The sequence below is a fragment of the Diceros bicornis genome, chromosome 7 (assembly GCF_020826845.1).
Source record: "Diceros bicornis minor isolate mBicDic1 chromosome 7, mDicBic1.mat.cur, whole genome shotgun sequence".
In the NCBI taxonomy this organism is placed as follows: Eukaryota; Metazoa; Chordata; class Mammalia; order Perissodactyla; family Rhinocerotidae; genus Diceros; species Diceros bicornis.
Window position 1 is genome coordinate 7,330,620 of NC_080746.1, and position 11,809 is coordinate 7,342,428.

General features: G+C 46.0%; 1 protein-coding gene across 1 annotated transcript in view; it reads right to left on the reverse strand.

Moving 5' to 3' along the window:
* The window catches only part of FLI1 (Fli-1 proto-oncogene, ETS transcription factor), a 112,711-nt gene extending 102,234 nt beyond the window's left edge, over positions 1–10,477 (reverse strand). Inside the window, exon 1 of the mRNA XM_058544822.1 lies at positions 10,289–10,477. Coding sequence (XP_058400805.1) covers positions 10,289–10,306 — 18 coding nt within the window. The 5' untranslated portion in view covers positions 10,307–10,477. The remainder of the gene's footprint in view (positions 1–10,288) is intronic.
* Between the last annotated feature and the right edge of the window lie 1,332 nt (positions 10,478–11,809).

Genomic DNA, 11,809 nt, shown 5'->3' on the forward strand with positions numbered 1-11,809 from the left:
AAGGTGAGTGAATTTCTTACTCTTAGGTGAGGAGTAGGGAAAGAAAGGCCTTAGTGAGGGCCATTGGGGCTCATGCAAAATGGTGGGTGATACAGTTTAAAACTGAATTGGGGCCTTTTGGGGTTGACTGTGCCCATAGCACAGCACCACTTCCTGTTTTAAGAAGAAGAAGAAGAAAAGAAGCCTTCCAGAAACCTCATTAAGAGGCTCAAAATTCTTCTTGGACATCAAATAACTCCTCAAAATACTGTTTTTTTAAGAGTTAAGTGTAAATGAATCAAAACCAGACGAATTCAATTTCCCTTCAATTAAACAGGATTTTTTAAAAGAGCAGGGGAAAGGTGCTTGGGGCCATATGAGTTTTGGGTTTTAAATGAGACCAAATTTTGGAAGAGTGTAAGACCCCTCAGCAGAGTCAGGCCCTATTCTTAGTTTGTATTAATGCAAAGAGATTAGCACAGCTCCAGTGTCACTCACTAATAAAAACAACCAGCTCACAGAAATTCACAAAGCACCTCCTAAGAGCCTTAGCTTTCAACTGGCCTCGAAGGTCACTCCATAACTTGGCCCTGGGATTTTGGAAGAAGTGCCACGTGGGCCCAGACAGAACGTCTATGAGAGGTTCAGTCATCTACACCTCCAAATAAAACATGTTTTTAAAATCTACCAAGGATCAGAGTCTTAAGAACATGGGAGCTGAAAGGAAATTTTGAAATCATACCTTCATTTTATACATGAGAAAACTTTTAACATGAGAAATTTTACATGAATACTGAAGGAGTGAAGTGACTTGCCGAAGATCCCACAGCTCATTTAGGGTAGAGCTGGGGCTAGAATTCAGGTCCCCAGATGCTAGGCTGGACTATTTCTCTCTGTATTGACTACAAAATGGGATCCAAAAGTATCTGAGATCAACTCATTATGGGTAGAATGATGGTGCCCAGCTCATTTTTTATAAGCCCATTTCTAACTATGCCTCTTTATTTTTACATCAGTTTTTTAAATCATGAAAGCAATATATACTAGTGATTTAAAAATCAAATACTACGTAAGTTTATAGTGTGAAAAGCAAAAGTCTACTTCTCCCTGCCCAGAGGCAACTGCTGTTAATAGCTTCTTGTACATCCCTCCAGAAATTGTCCGTGGATAAATAATCACACATATGTGTGTGTTTTCGATTTTTTACAGAAATGGAACCACACATTTTGGAACTTGCTTTTTTCCATATAGTAGTATACCTTGGAGAACTTTCTCAGTGTATATTGTAAAATTGATTTTATTCCATTTAACAGTTTCATGGTATTTTCTTAAATGAATCTTCCACAATTTATTTATCTAGTCTCTTATCAATGGACGCTTACATTATTTCCAATTTTTGCCGTTACAAACAATGTGACAATAAACATCTTGTACATATATCTTTGGTATCTCAGTAAAGATGTCTGTAAGATAAATCTTTAGAATTGGAATTATTATCAAATTTGTATAAATATTTAATATCTCAATAGATGTTTCCAAATTGCCCTCCAGACTGATTGTACCAAGATATATTCCCACCAGTAGGGTAAGAGAGTGACATGTGCCCTTACTCTTTCTAACACGAGGTATTACGATGCGTAGCTGTTTTAATCCTTGCTATCCTCATAGGTGATAAATGTTAGAATTTCGTTATTTTCATTTGAATATCTTTATGTACGTGCTTGAGATTCTTTTCATAAGTCTACCGGCCATGTACATTTCTTTTTCTAGCATTGTCTACTCATAGCATTTTTGCTTATTTTTCTGCTAAGCGGTCTACCTTTTTCTTACTGATTGGTAAGTAGTCTTTGTATATTAGGACATTTGCCCTTTGTTCAATATATGAGAAATATTCTTTCTCAGTTTCTCATCTATCTTTTCCCTTTATCTATGGTATTTTTCTCCATGTTAATATATAAATAGAGGAACTAAAGCTGAGAAAGGGAGAGTAAGAAGAAGGAATTTCCTTGGCTGAAGCCCTGATTTTCCAAAAATGTCCATACAATGGACTGGTTCACCATGATGGAAGGGGCAATGGAAACTATAAGCTGGTTGTCACCCTTGGGAAAATGTGCCTAACTTTCCTTAGAACAAAAAGCCACAAATAAAGATCCCCCTAGTGAGTATTGCTTCTTTTGGAATCTCCAATAGTCAGAGCTTAAAATCAATCAGAAGGCTGAGAAACCTCTACTCTCTAGAGGTCTGGAAGAAACAGGATAGGCATCTTGTTCTTATTCATCTCCGTGGAGCTCTGCTGAGCACTGTGCCTGGCAGTATTCTTCAACTTTGGGCTGAATGAATAAATGAATGAGTATGAATTCAGTGATAAATGCCTAAAGGCAAAATGATTCTGCATGCGTAAGAATTTCAATCTAAATAGATGAATTTATATATGGCAGCATAAACTTAAAGACAACTCGTAAACTGAATAATTTTATAATAGTAATCTGTTTGTTTTCACGTTTCTGCTACATGAACAATAGTGCAAAATCATTCACTCTCAGACTCCTTCACACATAAAATCAATGAATACCCATACGTTCAGACCTAACAACTCTGCTACTGGAATGTTAGATTCCAGTAGACATGTGAAACCCACACGTCTAGAAATTCAAGGTTAAAGCTCCCATGGCACCTGTAATTCTGGCCCCTTGCATGTGTGCACTGAGATGTGACATAAGGTCTTTCATTACCTGGGACACATAGCACTGTCCGAGTAAATGGGCCTCGCTGTTGGGAAAGCATTTCAGTTTTCAAGTCTCCATTCTCTTGGAGGTGGCTTGAAAAAATTACATGCTCTGGGATTTTGATCATTAACTAAATGGCAGGCACATTGTTCCCCAAAGATGATAACTATCTTCAATATTTCAGTATTTTGGTTCATTTTTGTAGGTATAAGAAATTTTGCAGCTGTTGTAAAGTTGATCTGAATTATCTGAAAATGCATCTGAACACTTGATCTCTGATCTTATTTGGAATGATGGTGACGACCCTCTGAGTTTTTGGTTTGCTTGGGTGAAAAGTCAGCATTTCTAAAAGAAGCAATGGGCACAGCCAACCTATGAAAGTATGTCAGACCTATCTGAATTTCCATAGAAATTTGATTTGAATCTCAGGGAAACAACCTTTCCTTTTGTCTCTTCTCAGTTACTCTCTGCTGACTCATTCTCAAAAGCAACTAAAGTTGTAGCCCAGGATAGCTGGCCCAATTGAAAAAACAGCTTGTGGTGAAATCTCCAGAACACTGCGAAAGAAGACACATTTAAAGGAGTGAAAGGATAATCACATTTGTACGAGATCTGACGAAACAGAGTTTCTCTTACCTCCTCTGACTCCACGTTTAATAAACTGGTATCTTTAAAGACAGCTGATAGCATGGTCTGGTTGCCTGAACCTATCCCTGGTTGTCTAATCCTGACTGCGAATCACTTCTTTTGGCCTCTGATAAGTGATGGAGACTCCCATCTCCATTTCCTAATGAGTAGGATGAGAAGGATAGGAAGGATTCTGTTCCTAAGAGATTTGTACGCTGTGTAGATCATTCCTCTATTAAAAATTTTGTGATTCCTTCTTTCTATATATATTATAAAACCCGAATTCTTTGTTATGATATTTAAGGTCCTCCATAATCTAGTTCCATCCAATCTCTCCACTCCTACCTTCTCCTTCACATGCATTCCCCCACCAAAGTATTCTACTTTCCTAGAAAGCCCTTAACCATATCTTCCTGTGTAAGTCCTACCTGTCCTTCAAAGGCAAGATCCAGGTCCACCTATGCCAAGAGACGGGAAGGCTGGCGTATGTAGAAAAAGCAAGTATTCTGGAATCAGGCTTGAAAATCAATTCTGTCACCTATTAGCTGTCATCTTAGGCAAGTTACCTAACCTCTCTGATTTTTAACTTCTCCCATATGAAATGGAGATGTGATGATATTACCTCCCATAGGGATGTTGTGAGGATTAAATGCAAGGGTGTCTGTGAAACTGCTTTGTAAACAGAAGGGATTATATAAATAACTATTGTTATTAGGTCTTTTTCTGTCTCTCCAGTTGAAACTGCTCTTTCCTTCCTCGAGGCTAGCATGACACTCACTGCATTCCACTCTGCACACACACACATGGCTTATCCTCCTGCTCGGTCTCCAGGGCAGCAGCCCTTTTGCCACTGGCATTGTATCTTGACAGCACTTAGTCACCTAGGTCAGCCCCTGCATAACAGTCATGCGATAGACCTTACTGATTTGCAGTTACTAACTTGCATTCATATGGCTGGCATGAGTTTATCATGCCAATGAGGCTAAGGTTACAGACTCTCATAAGCCCAGCTAGCTTTGCACAGAAAAGGGTTATTCCATGGATTGTCTAATTCTGTCAAACTTCCAAGATATTGGCCCTGAGGGTGACAATGTGGGGAGAGACAAACCCCATCCATTGCCTCTGGGGAAATATCTCAAAGTACACAAGCAATTAACATTGGGTCTATCAGGTCAGTAGAGAAATTAGTGTGACATCACTTAGTTAATACCATCCCACTGATGAATTAGTATGTGAATAGGATGAACACTATAGATATAAATCATTAAAGCAGCAGAAAATGAAAGAGAGTGTAGTCTTCTGCAGAGGAAAAGACACCTGCACAGCCCTCAGATTACTAAAGGAGCTATTATGACTGGTTGAAGATTTTGTGTGATTTTGTGTGTGTATTGTACGTATTGGCCAACGTCCTTTAGCCTTCTCAATTTGTCACAAAACAACAAGCAAAAGATAGATTTAGAAAGACTGTTTTAAGCACAGACCAAAAAAAGAAGTCATGTTCTGCAAAACAAAACAAGACAAAAACATTATTCTATACCTACATAATGCAGCTGGTTGTCTAAAATGAATGAAAGTAGTAGATTTTACATTCTAACACTAGATAGTTGGTCCTTAATCTGAAAATCTATCAAGCTTCAGATAGAATGAGACTTCTCCCAGAGAAGACTAGGACTTTGCTGATGGCCTGAGTGTTGACTTACAACTTGGGGATATTTTCTGAAGTTTGAGGTAGGATAAAGGCCTCGGTCCATTAGAAATTCTGCCTGGTGGTTTGTCATCATAAAAATTTTCCCAACTTTTTTTTTCGCTGGGGCAACTCAGTACTAGCATTAGACTAATGTTCCATTTCTAGAAAATAGGCTTGGTTTAAAGCAATCACTTTCTAAAACCAATGCCAAGTTAACTAGTTGACCCCAAACAGAAGACATTGAAATCCTAAATCTTATCCAAGACCTACTTTCTACGCAGTCTGGAAGGTGGGTACATAAGATATGTTCTAATGCATCTGAATATATTTTATTTAAATAGTCAAATATTCAATAATTAAAAGAATTGAAATAGGAAGTCAGCCCACCCATCCCTCCTCTGTAGAGGGGCCTATTGTCTATTTAATAAAATACTGTATTTTTTGTTGCCTCCTGGTAATGGAAACCTTGTTTAAGTAAAATACTATATTTTAGGCTGTCTCCTGGTAATGAAGACCTTGTTTATCTACAGGAAAACAAGGATTTATTTTGGAAAACAGTTACGTAAAAATCCTATTCAAAAACTTGGTTAAGTAGGGAAACAATTTAAGATGGTAGTGATACATTTTTCATTAAATAACAGAAGTGTCTTTAGTCCAAAGTGCCAGATTCTTCATGATTTTTTGGTTTAAAGGCTTCTCTCTCTGTCTATCTCTGTCTCTGTCTCTCTCTCTCACACACACACACACATACACATACACACACACACTGCCTCCAGGATGCTATAATTCATAATAACGTAATGAAAGCAAATAAAATCTTCATGGTATAGTGGAAAGAACACTAGCCTGAGAGTTAGAAGCCTTGAATTCTCACTCTGACTCTGTCAGTGTGATCTTGGGGACAATTCATTAAAGAGCTCTGGGCCTCAGTTTCCCCACTCATAAAATGAGAATATCAGCTAAATATCTCTAAAGCTCTAAAGTTGCAAACCTGTAAACTTAAATTTGAATAGCAGCAGAAGTGGAAGGAAGCATTTTTGCAGAAATTATTCACAAACATACCAGGATTCACCATTTGGTAAATACTGAGGGAAGCAATTCTACATGCTCAGGGGGACAGACAAACTGACAAAGTCTGTCTTGTCCAGAGTTCTCATGAATCTAGGTGATATGAAGGCTAACGGTGGTGGTGAGGGGGGAGGGGCTCCACTTTTCAAAGTGAAGGCAGCATCCCTTTTTGAGGACAGAAATAAGTCTTGGTTCCCAAGTATTCCTCTGCTGCTTTCTCCAGGGATACCATCCTGAAGTTTCCCAACGGGACAAACATTGCCCTGTCAGCCATAACTTCCCTCCTGGCCTGTCTGATGCATGGACTGGGCTCTCTGCTGGCTTCCAGAGCCCGGCTGTAACCTCAACCTCTCTTTCCCATTTTGCTCTCCCATCATTTGCTGGTTGGGTGGTGCTGCCCTTTCCTGAGGTAAAGGACCAAAACTGCCAGTAGCTCTGCCCAAGTGCAACTCTGTTCAAGGCATCCTCCCTGACCATCCCGGCTGATACAGCTACAGCACGTTCTGTCCCCTAACCTGCTTCACTGTTCTTCAGAAGACGTATCACACCTGGACATACGGTCATGTATTTTTGTGTCCCTCACCTCCACTAGAGTGTAAATTCCAGCAGAGTTTTGATCTTTATTTTATCCTCAACACATAAAGCAAAACCTTGGAACAAAATAAACACATAGGCTGTTAGCTCAGGGCCAATCTTCCTCCGCATAAAAAAGAGGAGGATTGGCATCAGATGTTAGCTCAGGGCTGATCTTCCTCACACACACACACACAAAAAAAGGCACATAATTGGTATCTGTTGGATTAATGATATACGTATTACGGTAGATCCAGATCATGATTTGATTTTTTCACCAATCAACCCCCACAAGCCCTATCCCCAAGGAAAAATTCAATCAATGTGCATTCAACTAAAGTACCAGACGTTTTTTGATCCTTACTGTGATTTATGGCAAGGAGGTACTTTGGCCCCATTTTATAGATAAGGAAATGGAGACTCAAGGAGCTAAGTGCATTGCTGTAGGGTAGACAGCAACTAAGTAGAAAGCTGAGAATGAACCCAGGTTTTCTGACTCCAAGTCCACTGTTCATTTCCCTATTTCATTCACCACGTCTGCATCTTCTCTGTTTCCCCATCTTTAATGGCACCATGTGTATTGAATCAAGCTCCCATAGATAAAATAATTAGATGCAATTGAAGCCTTCCTAGAACTAAGATGCAGTTTTTGAAACCAGGTCATTTCTTAGAGCAGCAACCAGTACCACGTGCTTTTCAACACTGATAATATCACTTTTCAACACTGATAATATCACTGTGGGGTGTAGGGGCGGGGTGGGGCGTTGTTTAATATCACACATTAACTTGTCTGTAGCAAAAGAAGAGTGCAATGGCTCCCACAAACTTTGGTGCTCCCGATGTGATCCTCAGAGGAGACATTCTTGGAAAGGAGAAGAGAACATGATACAGAAGTACTTATCATAACAGGGGCAATGAGATTGAGATTTTGTAATCACACAGAGTTGTGCAAATTATGCACAAAATAAAGGTTTTCTGCAAAGAAATCCAGACGTGCCTGGCGTCCTGGACCAAATACCTCCTCAGTGCTGAGACCCGTAGGTATTTGGAAATATAGATATGCCTTATATTTGAGGAAGAAATACACAGGCGCATAAAAACCACATCCCAGAATTACTCAAAGATGATTTGTCAAAGCCATTCAAACTGGGAACACACATTCTGGATTTGTGTCTACAAATTAGATATGGTATAGTATCTTCAGATCTCTATCAGTCTAGGACAGGATTTTGTGGCCCTCTATCAGTACAAGACAGGTACACGTCCTCGTAAGAGCATACGAGCATGATAGTTTAGGAACAAAGAGGACTGGGAAGATACTATTGTAGAGGTAATTTAGTCCCGCTGTTTCATTTTTACAACAATTTTGATGCTCAAACAGGCTTGATGGACTGTGCATTCTCACAAGGACAACAGGAGTCAGCTGGCCTCTCTTTGTCCACTGTCCTCTCCAAGCACAACGGGAGTGGGGTCTGGGAACCCCAAGATCCAAAGGTCACACATGAACAAGAAACTGTGGCTTTCACACAACTTAAATACCAAAGTACACACTAAAGACTCACTCCTTCAGAACTTGGGCGACTGAAGATAGCTTGAAAAGCCACTGCTCTGTGGGTGAGTCTGCATAGCCAGGTCACCTGGATGAGAGACAAGGGTGCTCCTGGGGAGAGTTTGGAGTGACTCACAGGCTCCCGCCACTCACAGGGAAAAGAAGACCTTCACTCCCATACTTGGCATGAAGCTCAGGGTCCTGGTCTAGGCCTATTCTCACTGCCTGCCATGCCAATCCCTATGTTGTGTATCTAAAGAAGTTAGCACATCCTGGGTACACAGACCACAGCTTCCTCCCTTTGCTCAGGGCCTGTGCTTAGAGGTCTGAGCGTCGCGGAGATATTGCTTCACTTCTCCTTAGGGTGTCCACATCAAGACCCCAGAGCCATCTTACCACCCTTCCGGATCAGATGGGGGCTTTCTGGGTAAGTGGTATGTGTCCTTATGAGGGGCCGTCTTCTAGAGTGGAGCATCTTATTACTGAACCAGGAATACAGAGACATTGCATGCACGCATGAACGTGAAGAGAAACAGGCATGAAATGACCAGTGACCAACCCACCCTCACTATTGGAGTCCTCTGTCACCCACTCGTCACCCACACACTCTGAATTTGAGGAGCCCAGGCTCACAGAGGCTCCTTTTAACCCATTACAATCAGTCATCTCATTTCCAGATTTTCAAGTTCCTTTTGTTGCCGCCTTTTACCTAAGTCAGCATATTTCAAACTTTCAGAAAAAAAAAAAACCTTAGAAAATAAAAACCACTACCCCACCCAAATGATAAAAATCTCTTGAATTCTCCAAGCCCAACATCTTGCCCTCCTCTTACTCAGCCCTGAGTAAAGAGTCCATTCCTTTGGGCTCTGGGGAGTGGCGGGCTCTGCCAGTCCCCACATCACCAGCCTAACAGTTTCTCCAGACCGGCTGCTGCTTGGCGTTGTGCGGCAGCCTCGCAGCCCACTTCTGGTCCCATTCATTCCTCTCAGTCCTCTAAGGCCAGTCACGTTAGGGGGTGTCCCTCTTCCCTGCTCCTGGCCCCACTTCCCCTTCCAGAGGAGTAGGCAGTGAACCCTCCTGAAATCTGACATGAAACCCAAATCCTCACCCGTCCCTCTGGGCTGCAATTTGCAAACCAGACCCAGGCGTGAGGAGTGGAGTGAAAGTACGGAATAGGGGCTGGGGGCTAGGATTTGGCAGGGCAGTCACCGGGCCGCCGGCTCAGAGCCAGCCACCTTAGGATCAGCGGCTCTGAAGTGCGCGGGACTCTCTTGGAGAAGACCCTGGGAGCCCTTCCCCTGGAGCGGGCGCACGCCTGGCGCAGAGTGCCGCGAGCCGGCGAGGAGGAGCGGCGCGGACCGAGGCTGTGGAAGGAGATTCCCCGCCGGAGAAGCGGCGAGGCCGGCCCGTTAGTCCCGGGGAGGCGGCAGCTCCCAAGCGCCGAGGACCGGCAACAGAAGTACCAAGAGGAAGGGAAACGAGCCCGCGCTGACATGTAAACAGGGGCTTCCATCTGGAAGAGCCGGCTCCGACAGACCCCCAGACACATACTTGCACCCCGATCCGCCTGCAACCAATCCACTTGCCCGCCCTGGGGCCCACCAGGCAGGGACCCGAGCTGGTGGCGGCTGCAGCTCTCCCCCTCGCCGCCTTCAGCCTCGGGTGAGAGGAAGCCGGCCGCCAGGCGAGTGCCCAGCGCCAGGGCCAGGGCGCCCTTGCTTGCCAGGTGGGAGTGGTGGACCCAGCGGTCTCCGGTCCCTGGCTTCGATCTGCGCCCGGGGTCCCCAGGTTTCAGGCCGCCCCGCCCGCAGCCCCGCCGGCAGCGCGGTGGGAGGGGGCCGGGCTGAGCTTTGGGGCAAGGGGTGCAGGGGAGATTGCCCGCGGCGGGGAGCCCAGTGGATCGCCCCCGCGAGCGAGCCTGGCCACCCGAGCGCGGGAGGAGACGGCGCGAAGCCGGGGCGCGGAAGGAAGGGAGAGTGGCCACGTCTTCCGGGACCCCGGCGCCCCGCGCCCAGTCTGCCTGCCGCCTCGCCGCCCTGGCCGGCCCTGCCGCTGCGCGCCCACCGCCCCGTCGCTTACCTTAATAGTCCCGTCCATTTGTCCAAGTCTGCAGCCGAGCCCCCCAATATTCCACACATTGACCCGGTTACAGCCTGACCTCGCAGCCCCTTCGGATTAGCCCGGCGCGGCCTCCCTGGCGCCCTGGGCCCTCCCTGTGTGCCCCCCGCGAGCGCCCTGCCCTCGCTCCCCTGTGCACGTTTGTTGTTGTAGCGGAGCGAAAAAGAGACAGTTAACCGGATGAAACTTTTTTTCAGCTAATTTTGGGAAGTGACTTCACTTTGCGAATCGGGGAGGAAGTCCTATCTCTCTCTCTCTTTCTCTCTCTCTCTCTCTCTCTCTCTCTCTCTCTGTCTGTCTCGCGCTCTCCTCTCTCTTCTCTCCCCTCTGCTCTCCCTCGTCTTCCCTCCCCCCACACCCCCTCTTCCTCCCCTCGGCTGGTCCTGCTTTTCGCATCACACACACTATATAAATATACGTGGAGATGCCCAGATACATTCACGCGCTGCGCACACAGGATACTTGCTCTTGGGAGATAAGAGTGAGCCGGGAACAATGCCGGGGTCCACGCCCGACGCCCGCGCCCTGATTCCCGCAGTCTGTACCCCTCACCCCCAACACCTTCCCCCAAACTCCAAAACCCAACGTCTTTGGCCTCCTTCCTTTTCCCGGGGCTGTTGGCTGAAGGTGGACCTCCTGACTCATTCACTTTCCGTTTCTTCCCACAGATACGTTCATTAATGCTTTTTCCAGCCGGAGTCAAACTTTTTTGGGGGGTGGGCAGCGGGAGAGTTTACTCGCGCTAGGGATAACCTGGAGCCTACTGCCCGGGAAGATCCGGATGCAGACTGAAGCAAACCAACCATTAAAAAAGGCACCCAATGGGAATTTTTCCACTCAGGCCATGGCTGCCCAGTCGCGGCCGACTCCCGGAGCGGCTCAACGCATCCATGCGGACTCGGGGCAGTTCCGGACGGACCCCTGCTGCCCAGGGCGCAGACTGGGTTCCCAGCGCATTGTTAGCAGAGGGGCGCCCTCGGGGCAGTGCGCCTCGGCCCCCTGCTCCTGGAGAGTTGCCGGCGCCCACCGAGGGCGGGGACCAGCGGCATCCTAGGCCACCTATCTGCGCCTTCTAGGGTCAAACCCCTCAGGCTTACCCGGACCCGATGGCCCAAACCCCGGCGCCCAGGCCAGAGCAGCCTATGAAATGCCACCCCGACCCCCAAGAAACCTACACTACGGCGGCACCTTCCTCCAACCCTGCCAGGTCTCCAGAGCGCAGCACGCAACATCGCGGCACAGACTCAGACATCTCACCGGGTGAGACCCGGGACCCCTGCTCCGGACCATCATCCCCACCCAGCTGTGAGGCCGGTCTCCCCTCGGCCCGCCTTGTCAGCCCCCGCCACCCAGAGACCTCCCCGGTCCCGCTGCAGTGCCACCGAACGCTCCAGTTGGGGCAGCTTCAGGCGTCCCGGCGCAGTGAGGGGACTCCCCGGGCGCTCTCAGCCTAACTCCCTTCTCCCCGACTTCCAAAACAGG